Source organism: Cynocephalus volans, chromosome 6 (assembly GCF_027409185.1).
Source record: "Cynocephalus volans isolate mCynVol1 chromosome 6, mCynVol1.pri, whole genome shotgun sequence".
Taxonomy (NCBI): Eukaryota; Metazoa; Chordata; class Mammalia; order Dermoptera; family Cynocephalidae; genus Cynocephalus; species Cynocephalus volans.
The window spans coordinates 113,146,133-113,166,186 of record NC_084465.1 but is presented as its reverse complement, the minus strand read 5'-3'; the positions used below and the strand labels follow the sequence as shown (position 1 = coordinate 113,166,186).

General features: G+C 47.1%; 1 protein-coding gene across 2 annotated transcripts in view; it reads right to left on the bottom strand.

Moving 5' to 3' along the window:
- The window catches only part of BCL7C (BAF chromatin remodeling complex subunit BCL7C), a 35,127-nt gene extending 16,685 nt beyond the window's left edge, over positions 1-18,442 (bottom strand). The window contains exons 1-6 of one of the 2 annotated variants that reach the window (XM_063100648.1): positions 18,172-18,426; positions 17,559-17,637; positions 17,147-17,255; positions 16,892-17,053; positions 15,276-15,361; positions 14,544-14,739 (exon numbers count right to left, since the gene is read on the bottom strand). In XM_063100648.1, the coding sequence (XP_062956718.1) occupies positions 14,614-14,739; positions 15,276-15,361; positions 16,892-17,053; positions 17,147-17,255; positions 17,559-17,637; positions 18,172-18,263 (654 nt within the window). In that variant the 5' untranslated portion in view covers positions 18,264-18,426 and the 3' untranslated portion in view covers positions 14,544-14,613. Of the gene's footprint in view, positions 1-14,543; positions 14,740-15,275; positions 15,362-16,891; positions 17,054-17,146; positions 17,256-17,558; positions 17,638-18,171 lie in introns of those variants that run through there. The other variant, XM_063100647.1, reaches the window with a different exon arrangement.
- Positions 18,443-20,054: the final 1,612 nt, after the last annotated feature.

Sequence of the window (20,054 nt, the reverse complement as noted above, 5' to 3'; positions counted from 1 at the left end):
AGCAGTGACTATTGCAGTAAATATAGTTCATCTTAAACGGTGGAAGACAGACTGGGAATTTGTGCTTTAAAGTGCTAAGTAGAGATTATTTTGCAGAAGTGATTGGTGAAAATCCTAATAGACTAGGGCAAAAAATAGTAAGCTATCTCAGTAAAACTCCAGGAGTGGGGAAAGCAGGATGATAAAAACATTCTAAAGGTATCATCTTTCAGGGAGTTGTAAAGGGGTGGGAAGGTAAAACATTTTGGTGAAGGATCAGGATTATTACCATGTATTGATACAACAACTGTATGTATGATTGTTAGGAAAGAAGATAAACACTAGCAGGTTAATGAAAAAAGGAATGAACAAAAACTTGACCAAGCCCATAAAATTAAAAAAAAAAAAAAAAAAAAAAAAGCATAGAGGAAAACATTCATGAAAAATAAATAGTAAATATAAAATACAGTGGAAAGAAAAAAGTATATTGGTTATCACAATAAATATGAACATCTGAATTAACCTATTGTAAGCCAGAGCTTGTTAGTCTAAATTACTTTTAAAATCTAGCTATATAAAATTTATGGAAAAAACACACAAAACAAAGTGACAAAAAATGTTTAAAATAAATAGATGGACAAACAAGAATTCCAAGCAAATGCAAACAAGAAACATTATTGAGGGGAGGGAGTATCACTGAGATTCTGACGATGTTTATTTCTTGGTTTGGGTGGTAGTTATAAAGGTATTTTGTTTTATAATATTAAACTATTTTCTATGAACGTTTATGCATGTGGGTATTTCATAACTGTGATAGGCAGAATAATGGCCCTCACTCTAATGTCCTAAGATGACCACACCCTAACCCTGGGAACCTGTGAATATGTTTCTTGACAAAGGGATGTTGTAGGTGTGATTAATTTAAGGACCTTGAGATGGGGAGATTATTCCGGATCATTCAAGTGGGCCCCATAGGTGTTTAAAATCAGAGAATCTTTTCTGGTTGTGATGAGAGAGAGATGTGATTGTGGAAGAGTGGTCAGAGAGATGCAATATTACTGGCTCTGAAGACGGAGGAAGAGGCCATGAGCCAAGGAATGGGGACAGCGTCCAGAAGCTGGAAAAGGCAGTGAAACAGATTCTCCCCTAGAGCCTCCAGAAAGGAGCATAGCTCTGATGGCAGCTTGATTTTTGCCCAGTTGGTCCCATGTTGGACTTCTGACCTACAAAATTGTAAGAGAATAAGTCTGTGTTGTTTTAAGCCACTAAATTTGTGGTAATTTATTACAACAATAGGAAACTAATACAACAGCAAAAAAAAAAAAAAAAAAATTTAAATTTGCCTTCCTGTTATGACCTCTGCTTTCTGCTTCACCTGCCTTCTCTTCTCAGCTTCCCTGTTTCAGTTTTTAAACTAACCTGTAGTTTTCTCATTGGCCATGGCTTTGTGAGTTGACAGTCATGGGGAGAGACCAGTGAAAGGGCACTGAGCTTGAAGGTAAGGGACCAGAGTTGTAGCTTCAGCTTTGCACCTACTTGCTTTGTGACTCTGAGCCTATTGCTTTCCCTCTCTGAGCCTATAATCTTAATTATTTTAATTCACAATTATAAATTGAACAAAGCATTTAGCTAGGTACTGTGCACTGGTATAATGCTTCCCCAATCACAAATTCTACTTACATAAAATGTTTAAATACATGGATTTACTTCTTCCTGTTCAACTTTTAGGAAACTGTAAGAATTTCAGATCCAGTAGATATAAATCTCAAGTCATTCCTTGTCATGACCTAGGGACTTAAAGCTATAAAATTAAAAAGGCAGCAAACATTCCACAGAATATTCCTCTTAGAGGGTAAGTTACTTGTCTCAAAATTACCTGTTGAAAGAATGAATCCTAGAACATTTCAAGAAAATAAGGAAGGGTACGTTGAATACTTATGAATAGAGTAAGTAGTTTTAACTTAAAGTATCATTTATTGTCTACTCAATGACTTTTAATAAAAGGGAAAGCATTTATAGGATTTTTCATAAGCTTGTATATTGCTCTCTGTTTAGCTGATGAGTGTTTATCTGAGGTGGAGCCTCACAGATACCTGGGACATTGGTCTTACCCTTTAAACCCATGGAAGTCACAGTGACCCTGGCATGTCATTGTTCCTTAGAAGCATCATATTTATTCCCTTGCACAGACCCCCTGATGTGACCTTTCTTGGTCCACATTGTTTCAGCTCACGTTTTCTGAGTCTGTCTTTCAAACTTTGCAAGAAACTGGATTCAGTCAGCCAGGTAGGTATGATCCAATTAGGCAATATTTCCAGGCCCAAACACCTCAAACACCAGGCCAGCCTATAGGAGTCCACTGGCATCTGGGCAGGACATTTGTTTGAGGGTACCTGGTGAATGACAGCATGATGAGCATCCCTTGGTCTTGCTAACTACATGCTGTGTGACAATCAGATCTGCCCCTTACCTTTCTAAACGTTCAGGCCCAGCTGAGAATCACTGCTATGGAAAGTTGGGTTCAGATACCAATCCCAAGGCCAGTTGGGGATTTGAGGGGAAGAAGGTGGTGTATCGTGACATTTGGTCCCTGCAGTCAGAAGGGCCTGCAGATGTGGCTGCCACTTGAATCAGGAGGACACTTCTCTCTAGTACAAAGTATTGACTTCCTTACTTGGGATTTATTTCATTATTGGAGTCATAATCATTTAAATTGGAAAAAGAGTACTGTACAAGTAGAGGCATACTTGGAGGGCAGGGAACTGATTTTTGTTTTATTATAAAAGCCATATATATACATTGTAGTAAGTTACAAAATACAAATAAGCAAAAATAAGAGTAACACTTATTCCTACCACTAAAGATTCCTACTGCTAACACCTTGAATTTGTCTTTTCTAAGAGCTCAGTATGGGCCTAGCATAGAATAGAACCTCCATGACTGTTGAAGAAATGAACAGAAATGACTCCCCTCTAAAAATCTAGAGAAGTAGAGTATGCAGCAGATAAGGGCATGACCTCTACAGTTTGTGTGTGTGTGTATACATATATACATACCTCACTTATGTATACATGCATCACTTAGCCCAGGGCCTGGCACACTAGGAAGACCCAGGAAATGGAAGCCATTGTTACCATCATGTTCGTGCTCTCCAGACAGGCTTAGGGATCCTCATCTCCTCTCCCACATACTCTAAGCCCCTCAGGCCAGTTGCTGCCTAGGCAGAAAATGGTTGCTCACAGCAGGCCTGATGACTCCCCCCAAAAGGGGAAAGACTGCTTTTTTTCCTTTCTTTGTAAGAATACCCTCTTTACAGTAGTCCTTGAGTTTCGCTTTGAAATTACAAGGAAAAAAAAAAAAGCCTGATTTTATTAGAAAGTTGGAAAAAAGCTTTTGCAGATAAGGAAATGGAGCCAGAGAAAGAGACTTGCTTGGATACCACAGCCAGTCATCATCCCTCTCACCTACATGGCTCTCAGCTCTGGAAAATCACTAAGGCGTTAACAGAGTAGTGGACTCAGGGGTGGGTGTCTGGGTTCTAATCCTTGTAGCTCCATTCACTAACTGTGTGCTCCTAGGCAAGCCACTTCACTGTCCTAATCCTCGGTTTACTTGTAAAGCGGGGATAATAGCTCCTTGCTGGACTGTAGCAAGGAACAGAGAAACTGCAGATGTACCTAGCCCAGTGCTGACACACAGCAGTAACTCAGATTGGCAGTTCTGGGTCAGGGGAACAGTCATTAATTAACTCATCACCAAAGAGGCAGGAACTGGGGAGGGAGAAAGGTGTCCTGAATGGGAGATCCAGGTCTCAGGGTGCTCAGACTCCTCTCTGGAAAGGGGAAGCCTAAATTCTGCTTCCCAGGCAGCTACACAGCCTGCCTCAGGAGGGTACCAATATATAGGGAACACTAAAATACTGCTGTAAATGATGGAAGAAACTAGGGCTGGCCGGTTAGCTCAGTTGGTTAGAGTACCATGTTATAACAGCACAGTCAAAGGTTCAGATCCCCATACCAGCCAGCCACTACCAAAAAAAAAAAAAGAAGAGGAAACTGTCTTCATCTAAACTCTGAGAACACACACTCTGAAGTCAGACTATGTGGATTCAAATCTGTGTCTACTATTTACTAACATTGGAACAAGTTACCTAACTTTTCTGTGCTTCAGTTTTCTCATCTGTAAGATGGGAATAATGTACTTACCCCAGGGAGTTGTTGAAATGATTTTGTGAGATTATGCATGTAGTGCTCTTAGACTATTACTTAGCTCAAATTTAGCTATTTTGTTTTACATGGTCCAGAATTATGCAGATAATTGCTTGGGTTAGGGTTGAGATTCTCACCCAAGGTGAGTAAGAACAGATGTACCCTCACTGTCTTCTAAGGAGGACAGGTGTGGGTAACTTCAAGTTTGGGTCCAAGTTGAATTGCACAACCAGGAGAGAAGAGGACTGAGTTAAATAAGAGTTGAACAACATATGGCAGGATTTGATTGTTTTGTCTGTCTTCTATATGCTACGTTTTTGAAAAAAACCTTATTGTTATTTTTATCCACAACAGGTATGAAATATTTTTGAAAATTTTGGTTTAAAAATTAAGCTTTTTGGAAAAGGGAACTAGCTTTATTGGAAATGGGTTCTGAGTTCAATGGGCTGTTTGAGCCCGCAGTGAAATAAGATGTGAAATAGGGTATCAGGAAGTAGGCAGAGGGTCTTGGTGATGGTGATGGCAAGGGACAGAAAAGTCCCTGGACTGGTAAGGGGAGAGAGGGAGTCCTGGTGCATGCTCCATGGCTGAGCTCCAGGAAACTGGCCAGTCCTGAGAGCAGGTGGCTGCCTGATAGTCTAGGAAGCATAGCACCCCATGAAGAGGAGTCCTGGCCAGCCCAGAGATTCTGGTGCCCACATGTGGTATATGGCAGAAGCCAAAGACTTTAAGGGACCACTGTGGGCTTGGACAGTGATGCCAACAGCAACCACAATGAACTACAGATTCCACTCTACCCACCACCAACACACACACAAACACACACACAAACCCTGGTTATCCAGGCAACACCACCTGAATTGTGCATCCTTTAGAGAGGAAGAGAGCCCCAGTGGTGACTGAGATGGATTTCTGTTTAGAGGCATAAATTGTTTTATAGAAGTATTTAAATATTTGTTTAAACGGGTACCCAAAACAACTTAGCCAGCCTGGCATCCTCATGTTTTGGTCTAGTGGCTGGAGTTCTCTCTCAAGCCTGCTAGTCCATTTTCCCACCCGTCTTATTTCCAGACTTGGTAAATAGGTGGTCTTTGTAATCAGACAGACCTTAGGTTAAGTCTAGATTCTCTCTAGCTGTGTGACCTTGGACAAGTTGCTGTACTTCTCTGAACCTGTTTCTTCATCAGTAAAATGATGTACTTCCTCACAGGAGTAGATAGGAAAATGAAATTAAATAATAAGGTTATTTCAAATTATGTCCTGGAGAACCTTAAATCAGACAATCTAGTGTTTTCCAAATTTCATTCACATCCCATTTACTATTTACTTAACCTTACTTAACCTTGTCCTTTGTATATATCAACTCACTTTTTTATGGAAATAAATTTTGTCAGAAATGAAACTTTAATCCCTACCATAAATGGAAATGCCTATCACTTACCCTGGAGTGGTAACATGTAAAATCAAAACAGTGCTATTCCATTCTAGCTGGCCAATGCTCTGACCTCAAAGCCTGGATTTTGTTAAAATAAGATCTCAGTCACAAAAAGGTCACATATAGCCTTATATGAAATGTCTCAAAAGAGGCAAATCTATAGAGACAGAAAGTAGATTAGTGGTAGTAGCGATGGTGGAGGAGGAAGAGATGGGAGTGACCGCTAACGGGTATGGTTGGGTTTTTTTTTAATGTTCTAAAAGTGACTCTGGTGATGTTGCAAAACACTTAGAACCACTGGATTGTACACTTTAACTGGTGTGTGAATTATATCTCAATAAATTTATATCTTATTGTTTTAAATATATGGAGATATGTGGAGGTGCTAATTCTTCCAATTCTTCCTCCTGGAGATAATTAAAAGGATTCAAAGACACCTGAACCAGGACCACTATTTATTTACCTTAGCCAGGTCTGTGAACCAATGGTAAGTAAGAACCTTGCCTCTTTGTGAAAGACTTAATAAGCACTCAGTGTTGGCTTTATTCCAAAAAAACAGATATCTCAATCAAGTAAGACAACTTGGGTTTATATCTTTCCCTACTGAGCCATTGACCTGCACCACGAATCTGGAGAAATGACCCTGAGCTTCAGTTTTCTTATCCCTAAAACGTGGACAACAGCTCCTGCCTCACAAGGTTGGAGTAAGACTGAGATAATTTGTGTAGCACGCCTGTGGCTATTGTCAGATACGTCCTTGGACTCCCGGAGCAGCAGCGCTAGAAATCAAGGATGAGGCTTTGAGCTGCGTCTCTGCCCACTAGATAAGCGGATGGGAAGCAAAGAAACTTCCCCTTCTGGGTCTCAGCTTCCTTGACCGTTTAATGGGGATTATACAAGATGCAAGTGAGTTAAAGAAACCGACTGTCCTCAGCTCGCTCCAGGACCCTCACGCCTCTACATGGCGGGAGAAACCAAGGCCCAGAAGGGGCCAAAATGCTGCCCACGGTCAAAACTGCAAGTGCAGACCTCGGAGGAGGGCCACGTGGGCAGGGCCTGGCCTAGAGGCCGGGTGCCCGCCGCGGCACAGGTAGAGGCCGAGCGACGCGGTCCTCCCCCTGCAGACGAGGACGGGCCGGCAGCGGGAGGCTCTCTAGCGCGCCCCGCCCCCGCCGGAAGTCCGCTCGGCCCTTCTAGCGCGCGCCAGGCCGCGTCGGTGGCTTTAACCCTCCCTGGGCCGCGCCGCTCTCGCCTTGCTGGCTGCTGCTGAAACACCTGCCCTCTTTTGTCTACTCGAAGCTTCGCAAGAGGCCGTGAGGGAGGCGGGCCTGTGGGTCCCACTGTACGGACCAGGAGGCCGAACACACAGCGCGCTGAAGTAGACCCCGCGCGCCCCACGACTGGCTGTTTTCCTTTAGTCCAACCGCATCTCTCTGGCTCCCTCACAGGGTGTTAAAACATAGGCATTAAAACCCCAACCAGGGTCATCACAGATTACAACAGAGTTTCACTTTCTTTTCTTTGGCACTTCATCTCCTAAATTTCCTAGAGTGCATGTAATACCGGTGATTCTAGAAAGCAAAAGTCCAAAATATTTATTTTACAAAAATTTGGTTTGAGGGCTGGCCGGTTAGTCCAGCCGGTTAGAGCACGGTATTGTAACACCGAGCTCGAGGGTTCCGAACCTCATACCAGCCAACCGCCAAAAAAAAAAAAAATAATTGGCTTACACACAGATTCTCAGGCTATGCTCTGCACTTGGTTCATGCTGTTCCTCATGTAGTGCAAAGATGGATGACCCCAAAGGTGAGGAAAAGATTAGTGGCTCCATTTTTCAGATGAGGCAACTAAGGGGAAATGACTTGCCCAAAATCACCGTTAGTACAATCAGTTCGAATCTGGAATTTCTCCATTCCTCTCCTGCATCCTGACCCTTCACTACACCAGATCTGCCTGACTGGAAGAACAGAGGAGGGGACAGACAAGAAAGCCATTACAAACTGAAAACCAACAGACAGATTTAAGAGGATGGAAAGTAAGTTTTTGTGTCCTGCCCTTGTGCCAACCCTGGGGGGGTGGGTCCCAGGGTCACCAATCAGAAATGTCCCTGCCTTCACAGCCATGCAGAGAGACCCAGTGAACTGACGTGTGGATTCCAAGTATGCATTCTGGAACTGGGGAAAGAACAAGAGGATGAGTTTGGGGATCCACTGGGCCCGCTGTGAGGTGGACCTGAGCTAAAACTCCATTGATCACCCAACCTCAGTGACAATTTTGTGTCTCCAGGAGAACAGATTGGGATACTATAGCAGAAGTGTAACCAGAAAAGGAGTAGGATTTTGCCAGTGGAAAAAGGGAACTGTGTTTGCTTTTGTTCTTTCATTCATTTATCATTGAGTACCTACTGTTTACCAGGCACTATATTAGGCCCTAGGAGAACAAAGATGAATGAGACAAACGTGGCATAACTCTAGCAGGGGAAGTGAGATGTCAAATGAAAGAGGAAGTACGGTGACTAACCAGGGATCTCACCTAGTTTGAAGGTCGGAGAACCTTCCTGGAAGAGGTGAGATGGAACCCACAGCCTGAGAGATAAGTAAGTATTGGCTAGAAAGAGAAAGGAAGGCTAGAAGGGAGGAGGGCGAAGTAGAAGAGCATCCCAGGCAGAGGCAAGAGCAAATCTCAGGCAGTGGGAAACGGCCTGGCCAGCTGCCTGTGTTAGAAGTTATGTGTATTAGATAGTAGAGAGGTTGGTGGAGAGGGGCAAGAGAGGTGGGCAGGGGCTACATTGATTAGGGACTTGTCTGCCATGATAAGGGGCTTGGGGAGAGAACTCCATGGACAATGGCAGAAGTGCAAGAGCAACATGAGGCCCATGTGGCTGGAGGGCAGAAGTGAAGTATTATAGAAAAGCGAGAAGGCTGCGAAGCTCACCCATTAGCCTGTAGGCCATTGCCAGTGAACATAAAGGATGGTGGTGACTGGAGAGCATGGGGTCCATCTCCAGGGTAGCTAGTTTTGGGCGCCCCCTCATGATCACTCTGGGAGGCAAACTCAATGTCTCAGAACTTCTGCTTTCAAGGGTAGCTGGGAGTGCAGATTTTTATATGAAATCGCTTGACTTGAAATGTTGGCAACATATTCAACGTTTTCTAAGCCAAGGAAATTACATCCATAAGCCAGTGGTTCCTAAATTTTGCAGTACATTGGCATCACCTTGGGAGCTTTTAAAAATCCTAATGCCAGACTGGCTGGTTAGCTCAGTTGGTTAGAGAGTAGTGTTACAACACCAAGGCCAAGGGTTCAGATACCCATACTAGCCAGCTGCCAAAAAAAGAAAAAAAAAAAAAAAAAAAAAAAATCCCAATGCCCAAGTCACACACTATATCAATTAAAAATGTCTAGGATGGAAGCCAGGCATCAGAATTTTTAAAAGATTCTCCATGTGGTTCCAGTGTGCAGCAGTTTGAGAACCACTGCCATGGGCTCAGTGTGTTCTTTGGGTTGCCATGGGGAGCCATGGTTGGTTTTAGAGCAGGGGAGTAGTAGTCCAGTTTGAAGTTTAAGGAAAATCAATCATTAGGAGGAAGGGAGTGGAGTCTTGGGAGAGAATGTGTCTGGAGCCCCAGAGGCAGTGGTGGGATCTTGCTATGGTGACCAGCCATCCAGTTTGCCTAGGATTGAGTGGTGTCTTGGGACATGGAACTTGCAGTACTAAGACCAGGTAAATCCTGGGTAAGCTGGGATGCTTGGTCATTCTAGATCCTATCCCTGATATAGTTCTCTCTTCCCAGAAATCTGGGGAGATTGATGCCACAGACTCCCCATTCTAGAAAGTTCCTGGAAAAAGGCTGTCTCTCTGGGGTGTGTTCACCCAGATCTCTGAACCCTGGGCTTGACAGGCTTGGGCAGGGACCTAGAGGTTGGGAAAGACCTATCTGTGTTGGACCTATCTGTCTCCACCTGGCAGTGATCCTGGTGAAACCGAAGTCTGAGGCATACAATTTAGCAATAAAAAATAATGAATTATTTATCCATGCAACAATATGGATGACTCTCAAGGATATTAGGCCTGAGTAAAAGAAAACAGATGCAAAGGAATACATACTGTGTAATTCCATTTATATAAAGTTCTAGAATAGATTAACCTAATCTGTGGTTTAAAAACAAAATCAGAACAGGGGTTGCTTCTGGGGAGTTGGGGCTGGGGAATTTTCTGGGGTGATGGTGATGTTCCGTATTTGATAAGGGTTTGCCATATGCAGATGGATGCATTTGTTAAAATTCAATGAATGGTACAGTTAACACTTGTGCATTTCACTATATGGATATTTTATCTCAAAAAGAGAAAAAAAACCCTGTGAGTAAATACTGGACTCTGGTTAACAATGTGCATGCTTAAGTGTTTAGAGGAACGTGTACTGGTGTCCACTTTTTTTTTTTTTTTTTTTTAAAAGATGACTGGTAAGGGGATCTTAACCCTTGACTTGGTGTTGTCAGCAGTATGCTCAGCCAGTGAGCTAACCAGCCATCCCTATATAGGATCCGAGCCCATGGCCTTGGTGTTATCAGCACCGCACTCTCCCAAGTGAGCCACAGGCCGGCCCTTGTCCAGAACTTATTTTGAAATGTATCAAGAAAATAAGACGGATGGATGTGGATATGTGATAAACAAATACAGCAGAATGCTATAGGACCTAGGTGGAGGCATATGTATATTACCTATACAATTCTTTCAACTATTGCATTCTTCCAATTCATTTAAAATCTTTTTTGTATGTTTAAAAACCTTTTAGAATAAAACATTAGGGGAAAAAGCCCTAAATCTAATCATGTCACTCTTCTGCTCAGATCCCCTCAATAGATCTTCATTGTACCCAGACTAAAGGCCAAAGTCCTGACTATGGCCTCCAAGCAGGATGGCCGTACATCCTGGGTGTACCACCTTTCACCTGTTATCTGAGCATGATTATTAATACCTCTTCTTTTGTTCTCTAAAGTGTCTCAGTTTGAATGGCAGAGTATGCGCTTGCCCTGCCTGTGGGCTCACCTGATCTTCACTCCCTTCCCACCACTTCTTGGCTCCCCGCTCCCTCCAGCCACACCCATCTGCTGCACTGGCTGTTCCCTCTGCCTGGAATGCTCTTCCCCCAGATATTCACATGGCTCGCTCTCTCACCTTCTTCAAGCTTTTCCTCAAATGTCTCCTCAGTGAGGCCAGCCCTGACCTCCCTATTGAAAATTGCAACATGCTCTCTCCTCATCTCCCTTACTCGGGCTTATTTTCCCAAAATACTTATAACTTCTTACATATAACATCATTGACTGAAGGTAAGCTCTGTGAGGGCAGGGATTTTTTTCTATTTTGTTTGTGCCATATCCCCAGGGTCTAGAACAGTGCCCAGCAAACAGTAAGTGGACAACAAATACACATCGCTATGAATACAGGAATTCCTCTGCCCTCATGATGATGAAGACTGGAGGGGACACAGACATTCCATGAATGGCACAGGAGAGGCAGGGGGCATGAGGGAAAGGAGAGAAGACACCACCAGAAGCTAAGGTTGAGCAACAAGAAGGCCTCAGCCAGGCGATGAGGGAACAAGAAGGGCACTCCTGGCAGAGCAAACAGTGAGAGCCAAGCCGGGGAGGTGAGAAGGAGCACGAGCACTTGGGGTGGGGGGAGCTGTGGGTGGAGTGGCAGAGGCACACCATCAGCAGGCAATGAGGAGAACTGGAGGGGTGTAACCAGGGGCAGCATCATGGACGGATTTGGGTTTCTGCAATACTGCCCAGCTGCTGGGTGGGGCATGCATTGGAGGTGGGCAAGAGAAGAAGGGAGCCCCACTGGGAGGCTGCTAAAATAGTTTTGGTGGCACCTCGTAAACCAGTGTGGTGTTGAAGAAAAGAGCAGACTGGAGAATTACTTAGGACAGAGGCTTAGGATATGGTGACTCATGGAAGTTGATGCTGATTCCTGGGTGTTCCCATCTTGGCCAACTCCTGGGATTGTGAGGCCATTTATGGGCACAGAGGATGATGGGATTGGGTCAGGGGGAAGGTGAGGCTGAGGGTCTGTGGTACATCCCCATGGAGATGCTGCACAGCCACTTGGCACTGAGTCTGGAGGTACGGGGCAGAATGTGGAGGCAGAGAATTAGAAGCCACATATTCAAAACATAGGTAGGACCCGGCAGGGAGAGTGTCTACTGGGAGGAGTTAGGCCAGGGCAAGAGACATTTAAGGGATCAGAAAGAGGAGAGAGAGACCAAGGATGGACGGGGCACAGAAGGGAGGAGAATGTCGGGGTGGGGCACTGGAGGCCAGGGCCCAAGAGCCATGGGTGGAAAAATTTCCAAAAAGAGAGTGTAGACATTGGGAGGGTGGGGAGGGCACTGCAAGGTGATGAATTGGGGGCCTGGCTGTGGAAGAGAAGGTTTTTAAATGAGGTCAGAAAGTGGGCCATAGGGGCCGAGCCCGTGGCGCACTCGGTAGAGCGCTGCGCTGGGAGCGCGGCGACGCTCCCGCCGCGGGTTCGGATCCTATATAGGAATGACCGGTGCACTCACTGGCTGAGTGCCGGTCACGAAAAAACGACAAAAAAAAAAAAAAGAAAGTGGGCCATAGAGTGGGGGGGACAGGCCTGGGCTTGGGGATAGTTGCTTGTGGCCTGTGACCAAGAGAGGGACAGGAATGGGGGAGACTCAAACTTTAGCCTCTCAAGGCTTCTCAGAAATGGACACCCCATTCAGGGCCAGGATTCTCCTCCCCACCCCACTAACAGGCAAGTCTCTGGCCTCTATCCCGCACACCCTAAGCATCCTTATCTATAAAATGGGGTAGTGGGGGGGAAATTGCCATTTATTGAGCACTTATTATGTGCCAAGCCAAGGGCTCTCTCTCCATGCATTGCCTCATTTAATCCTCACAATAGTCCCACCAGGCTGAAGTTACTATTATCCCCATTTTACAGAAGAGAAAACTGGTACAGAAGAGTTAAGTCACTTGCTCAAGGTCACACAGCAAATGAATGCAGATACTGAGATTCAAACCCAGAACCTGAATTCTGGACCTTAACACTGTATCACTAACCCGTACAAGGCACTTTACAGTGTACAAAGCACACTCATCACTTCATGGGGTGGTTGAGGGGAGTAATGAGATGACCCACACATCCAGAACATAGCTGAGATTACCAAATGTGGTGGGCTGAATAATGTCTCCAAAGACGTCCACATCCTAATCCCCAGAACCTGTGAGTCTGTTACTTTACATGGCAAATGGGAATTTGCAGATGTGATTAAGAATCTTGAGATGGGAAGATACTCCTGGATTATTTATGTGGCCCAATGTAATCACAAGGGTCCTTATAAGACGGAGGGAGGAGAGTTAGAGAAGGAGACGTGACAGAAGCAGAAAGAGATTGGAAGATGCTACACTCCTGGATTTGAAGGTGGAAGGAGGGGTCACAAGCCAAGGGATGCAGGTGGCCTCTAGAAGCTGGAAAATGCAAGGAGACAGATTTCCCTACAGCCTCTAGAAGGAACCAGCCCTGCTGACACCTGGACTTCAGCTCAGTGAGACTAATTTTGGAATTCTGACCTCTGGAACTGTAAGATAATAAATTTATGTGGCTTTAAGCCACTAAGTTTGTGGTAATTTGTTATGGCAGTAATAGGAAACAAATCTGTCACTGCACACCTGGCTCCCCTGGCCAGCCCTGGGTCCACTATTACTGCCACAACTGCTGTCAGGAAACACCCTTACATGTTTTTGTGGTTGTTGTTCTTTTTTATTTGTTACCCTTGCATTTTTTAATGGTTCTTTAAAGTTCCAATTTGGTCCTCTCTGAACCTGTCTTTTCCTTTGTTAAAAATAAAAATAGGACTAGTACACCTGACCCTGCCTTTCTTGCAGGCACAGAATGAGGAGATCTTATATTATTTGAGGATTCCCACAAACTACTGGGGCAGGTGAGGCCTAGTTATTGTCCCCATTGCTCAGATAAACTAAGGCTCAGAGAGTAGAAACAGCTAGCCTAGAGCCATACAGATAGTGAGTAACACTGCCAGGACTTGAACCAGGGCTTCTGACTTTAGATCTACCACACTGAGGTTCATGTCTCAGAGCCCAGCTCACATGCGACCAACTCAGAGAAGCCTTCCTGGATAACCTCAGCCCATTCATTTATTTGTGAAGCAGTTGCTATGACTGCTCTGGTCCTAGGGTTGTGCTAGGCATGGCTGGGGACCCAGTTCTGTCTTAAGGAGCCCACAGCCTAGTGGAACAAGACACACACAAACCAATCATCTAAACAGCCTGATAAATGCTGAACAAAGGAAAGGAAGTTCAAGGGGTTGTAGGAGCTCAAAAAGGGGAAAACTGACTACTGAGCCTGAGTCAGGGAAGGCTTCTTGGAGGAGGTGGTGATTCAATTGGGGACCAGAAAGACTCAACCAAAAGTCTGGGCCAGGGTTGCCAGGTGGAGGAACGGCTGGGCAAAGGCAGGAAGGCATGATGCTGTAGTTTCCTGGGGGACAGCGAAGGGGTTGGGTCATCCCAGGCCCCTAAGTTCCTCTGGGCCTCTGTGTTCCTGTGTATGAAATGGGAATCATGGGCCCAGCTGCCCAGAGCTTTGTTAATTGTTCGGGCGAGGGCTGAGCAAGAATAAGAGGGGTACTGGGATTCCCAAAGGAGGAAGGTGAAGGTCAGGGAAGGTCAAAGGTAAGGGGGATAGCACAGGGTGGGTATGTTGGAGGGCAGAGTCCTGGCTCAAGCCCCCACCGCACATCTGACTCATGGCGTGACTTTAGGAAGGTCCTCTCAGAGCCTCAGTGACCCCATCTGAGAAATGGAGCATGAGACAAAACTGTCTCCAAAGACCCTCCCCAGCCCTGACGGGGAAATGACATGACACAAAATTACAAAAGGGTCTTTATTTGTAAAAAGCCAAAGGAGCCCCTGGGGCAACAGGACAGGCAGGCCGGCTTCTCAGGGATCGGGGGCATTTGGGCAGATGCGCTTGAGTGGGGGGGCGCCCTCCGAGTCCTCTGTGTCACCCTGGGCTGCCTCAGGGACAGGTGGCACTGGCTCAAAGACGGGGTAAGCTTCGGGGGCCTGGAGAGGAAGGGCGGACAGGCGTGAGCTCCACCCAAACCCAGGAGTACAGCCTCCTAGCCTTTGCCTTCTCCAAAGCCTCCACTCCACTCCCGTCCCGGACCCAGGAGTTTAGCCCAGGGCCAGGTGCCCAAGATGCAGATTTAGTAGGGCACCGAAAACAACAGCAGCAGCAACACTGTTTGAGGGAAAGAATCTGATACAGATATTTCTGAAAAATGCACCAAGGTAGTCCTTGTGAGAAAAGTCAGAAGTTTATGAGGAACTTTCTTAAGCTAATTTTACAGCTTAGGATATAGTTTTTTAAAGGCATGGAGGAACACCATGATCTTCTCAGACTTTTAATGGTCTTAAATTAGCACTGACCAGCTCTCTTTTTATCTCTAAAACACCCTTTTTTTCAGTCCCAAGAACCCAGCCTCAAAGGCTTTAGCTGCATCTCCCGCCTGCACCTCAGGTGCAGCCTCCAAGCCTTCAGCTGCCCCGGAGTTCCCATTCCCTCCAAAACCCTAACCCAGCCTTCTGGCCTCTCTCACCTCAGCCTCCAGCAATTCTGGAACAGGCTCCTCCTTGGTCAGCATTGGGGGTTCATCAGTGCCGCCTGTAGTTATGCCCCCAGGATCTGGAATGTCAAGTGAACAGATATGCCCTGAACAGCCACTCTGTGCCAATGGCATGGAGAATGGGGGAGACAAATGAGCGCCAATCACATAAGCCAGAGTTCGGTGGGAGCAATGAGGAGGGAGCCGGAAGTCCGGCTGCGATCCAGGAGGCAGATGGAGGAAGGAGCACTTATGTGGGCTGTTGAAAGGTGAGTAAGGTTTTACAGGGTAGACAAATGGAGGCAGAACACATTTTAGGCAGAGGGAACACATGCTTAGCACAGATTCTGTGGTTGGACTGCCTGGGTTCAAATCCTGACTTTGGGCAAGCTGCTTAATTTCTCTGGGCCTCGGTTTGTCCATATGTAAAATGGAGATAATGATAGTAATTACCACATGAGGCTGTTGGGAAGATTAAATGAGATAATGCAGGTAAAGCCCTTAGCGTCTGGTGTACAGTAAGTGCTCAATAAATGCTAGTTATCATTTTTATATTAACAGAGGTATACAAGTGCTGGCATGATCTAGACTAAGCCCATAGGCCCAAGTCATGGTGTTCTTGGCAGAGAACAATGAGGTCAGCAGGGAACAGTTCATGAAGTCCCAGACTGCCAAGCTGAGGAGTCAAAGGCCATTGGGAGCCATTGAAGGATTTTAAGCAGGAAAATGACCCCATCAAACTTGCACTTTAGAAAAAGTTGTTCTGGCATCTGTGTGGAGGTGACTGGAGGAGACCAGTGAGGAGGCTAGAGCCACGTGCAGGCGAGAGACGGGAAGGCCAGATCCAGGCCAGGGCCTAGGGGGGCAGAGGAAGGGAAACACGTTTGGGAGGAGGTACTGACCAGACAGGGACAGACTGTATGGAAGAAAGAAGGGCTGAGGAGGACTCATGCCCAGGATGCTGGCCACTGGCTGAGTGAGCTTGGGTGACTTAACTTCTCTGGGTCCCAGTTTCCTCATCATAAGATGAGGGGTTTGGGGGGTAAAAAAAAAAAAAAAAAAAAAAAAAATAAGATGAGGATCATAGAGATCACAACAGGATCATAACCCTCATAAGGTTGTAGTGAGGATTAAATGAGAAAAAACATGTAATGTGCTTAGAATGTGCCTCGCACACAGTAAGAGTTCAATAAATATTAGCTGTTATCCCTATTATTCCTAATCACTCCTACGATTATCACTATTATTTATTCACTCAACAAATATTTATTGAGCACTTATTATGTGTTCCATGGTATTCTAAGGATACAGTAGTGAACAAGATCCATATTGGCCCAACATTCAGGAAGCTGATATGAGATGAGAGTGGGGAGAAAAACAATAAACTAGTAAAAAATTAAATTTATATGGAAATCTCAGATGGTGATGCATTATCTACAGATCCTAAGAAGCCAGAGGAATGAGATAGTGGCTGGAGGCAGTTTTTGCAGCAAAAGGCCCCCTGAGGAGGCAGCACATAGGGGGAGCAGGAAGAGAGATAAGCTGCTGGGTTCAGCTTTGGAGAAGACAGGACTCAGAGAAGAGGGCTCCTGGGAGGCACATGGTCCTACCTCTCTCTTGGCCGAGCCGTGGGGGCTGAGACTCCTCGGGGACCCCTTCTGGGGGTCCAGCAGGTGACACAGGGCGGCTGGGCTGGGGAGTGCCCCCAGGGCTGGGCTCAGTGCCCTTTTGGAGGGAGCCTTCCGAATGGAAACTCTGGTTGCTGTTCTCATCTGCAGAAGCAAAAGTGGAGAGGGTTGGCCTGAGGCCCCCCAGTACCCTACTTCCATCCTCACAGCCCCCCAAATTCCAAGATCCCTACGTACCATTGAGATCCAGCAGGATGAGAGGACCACCCCCTCGGGGACTGGTGCCCCTGCCCCGCCGATCCCGGCCACGGGATCTCTCTGCCCCTCCACCTGCCCGCCGTCGCTCCTGGGGGTCAGAGAGATAAGGGTCAGGACCAGCTTTCTAATTAGCTCTTGCAAAGCCCCCACTGAACAAATAAGGACACTGAGGCACAAAGAAGCAAGAGGCCCTGCCTGAGGTGACAGAGGTTGTGCACTGGTGGGTCTGGAGAAGGAAAAGGAAAGAGAGGAGTTGCTAATAATCATAAACATCTGTCTGGGCGGCTGCATTTGAGGTCTCAGAGTGGGGACTGGAGGTAGAGACCAGGGTGGGGAGGGGCTTGCCTGAGGTTGCATGGATGCAGGGCCTTGGGGGCAGGGACTTGCTCACCTCCTCCTGGGGGTCCACCACTGGCACCCACTTGAAGATACGAAGGGAAGTGTCGCCCACAGTCACCCAGCGCTTCTCCCTGTGGGAGGGTGGGGGGTTGGGTCAGAGAGGCCTGAGGAGAGAGCCCCCCCAGGAGCTGGGCACATCTGGGGGTACCTGCAGAGGTGCGAGAGGTGTACGAGGATAGGGACAGTTTTGCTAATGGGGAATAGTTAGAGAAAGAAAGCCCTGAAAACCTTCTCTAGAGAGGGTATGACTTGGGGCCATGGCTCTGCAGAGCCCTGGGGCAGGCATAGGGGGCACGGCTGTGGGCCTGGCTAGGGACCAAAGCAGTGAAGATCCCGGGGCACACTTGCAGGAGTGTCAAAAGCTTTGGGGGGCGGGGCACAAATGGGGGCTCCCGCTCTGGGAGGGCATGGCTGGGGACCACGCTTTGTAGACCCCAGGAGTGGCCACGGGAAAGGGGACAGAGCCCGGTCGATCCGGAGCACAGCTGGTGGGCGGGGGCACACCTAACATCTGGGGGCCATAGCTGGAGAGGGGAGGGTAGACGCATTTGGTGATGGTGGTCCCGTCCACCATGTCCCGTCCCTGGCCCCGGGGCAGCGCTCACCATCTCCGGACCTTCTCGATGGTCGCCATCACCTTCTTGATGTCATCCTTGGCCCGGCTCCGGGTCTCAGCCCGTACGGTCCGGCCGGCCATGCTGGCGGGGCTGAGGCCGGGGCCGAGCCCGCGACGGGGCCGCCTCCCGTCCGGCGGGCTCAGGCTCGGCGCCAGGCCGGGGCGCCGCTCTCTGGGCCTGCCGTCCCTCCGGGAGTTGGCCGCGCCCTCCCTCGTTCCCCAACGCCTCCGCGAGTCCCCGCCCCGCTTCCTGCCGCCGCGCCCCGCCCCGGCCCGTCCCAGGAGCGGCCGGGCGGTGCGGGCGGCGCGGGCGGCCAGAGCCCAGGCCTGGAAGCCGGGCCGGCTCCGCCCCGCCCCGGACCCGCCCCCTCGGGGGCGCCTGGACGCGCAGCGCCCCCTGCCCGCCGCCGAGGGGGAGAGTTGGGGACGGCTCCGCGACTGGACGCGCGCGGCCCCGCCGAGGAGGCGCGTTCAGACCACGTGGGCTCCGGGGTGCACTAGAGGGTCTGTGTTGGGTGTTCGTCCGCTGCAGGTGGGCGTCCTTGAAATGCTGTGTGGTCCAAGTGTGTGTGTGTCCACCCCGCCAGGCTGTCTGATTCTATGCTGCCCAACCTCATTCATCCGTTCATTCAACAATAAACTGAGTGCCAATTAGGTGCCAGACACTGCCAATACGAGTGGGGCTTCACCCACCAGAATTGCTAAAGTGAGAAAGTACCAAGTGTAGACAAGGAAGTGGAGCAACTGGACCTCTCATATTTCTGGGAAGTATGAACTGGTAGAGAAGCTTTGGAAAACGGCAGTTTTCTAGCAAAGGCAAACATATGCCAACCCTATGATCCAGCAGTTCCACTCCTAGGTCGTCAACACCCAACAGAAATGCGTAGGTATGAGCACCAAGAGACGTATACTGGAATGTTCATAGCACTGTTCATAAAAGCTCCACACTGGAAATACCCCATCATACCATGGGCATAGACGCTGCAACGAGAATGACTGATCCTGCTATACCCAACACCGTGGACAAGTTTCATGAACAAATCTTGACCAAAAGAAGCCAGATACAGTGATACAACAGTACATGCTATATTACTCCATTTATGGTGTTTTGTTTTGTTTTTTCCTGTAGCTTTCCGGATCCAAACCCTTGACCTTGTACTCTATTTATACGAAGTTCAAAAAGAGACAGTATCGTCGTTCCTCCCGCTCAAAGTAAGGTTGTTTCTTAACTATACTCCTGTAGCAGCCAGGGATGCTTCGTCCCAATTTATGGTGTGAGATATCAGGATAATGGTCACCCTTACGACTGGGAAGGGGATAAGAGGGGGGCTTCTAGGAGCTGGTCATTTCTGTTTCTTAATCTGGTGCTGATTCCTTGGGCATATTTACTCTGTAAAAATTCATCAAGCTGTATGTACACTTATGATGTGTGCACTTTTCCGATTGTGTATTATACATCAATTAAAAGTTTACTTAAAGAAAATGAGTGTGTCTTAGTTGATTTTATTTGAGGCTGGCTTGGCAGCAGATACCTAAATTTGTGCTGCTGCTGCCATGCGTGTATGTGTGAGTGTGTGTGTTTCAAGGGTGTGGCTGTTGTGTTTGTGAGTTTTGGTGTGACCATGTCCAGAGGGGTTAAAAGATTAGAGTGGTTATGACAGCATTTCTGGAGTCAAACTGCTGAGGTAAAATCCCAGCACTGCCACACCCAGCTGTGTGACCTTGGACAAATCCCTTATCTGTATTTTCTCATCTATAACATAGGAGTAAGTTAATATGTATATAGTTTTTAGAAAAGTGCCCAGCACAAAATAGCCAATAAATATTCACTGTAATAAGTGTGTGGTTGTGACTCCTACCAACAGTGTGACT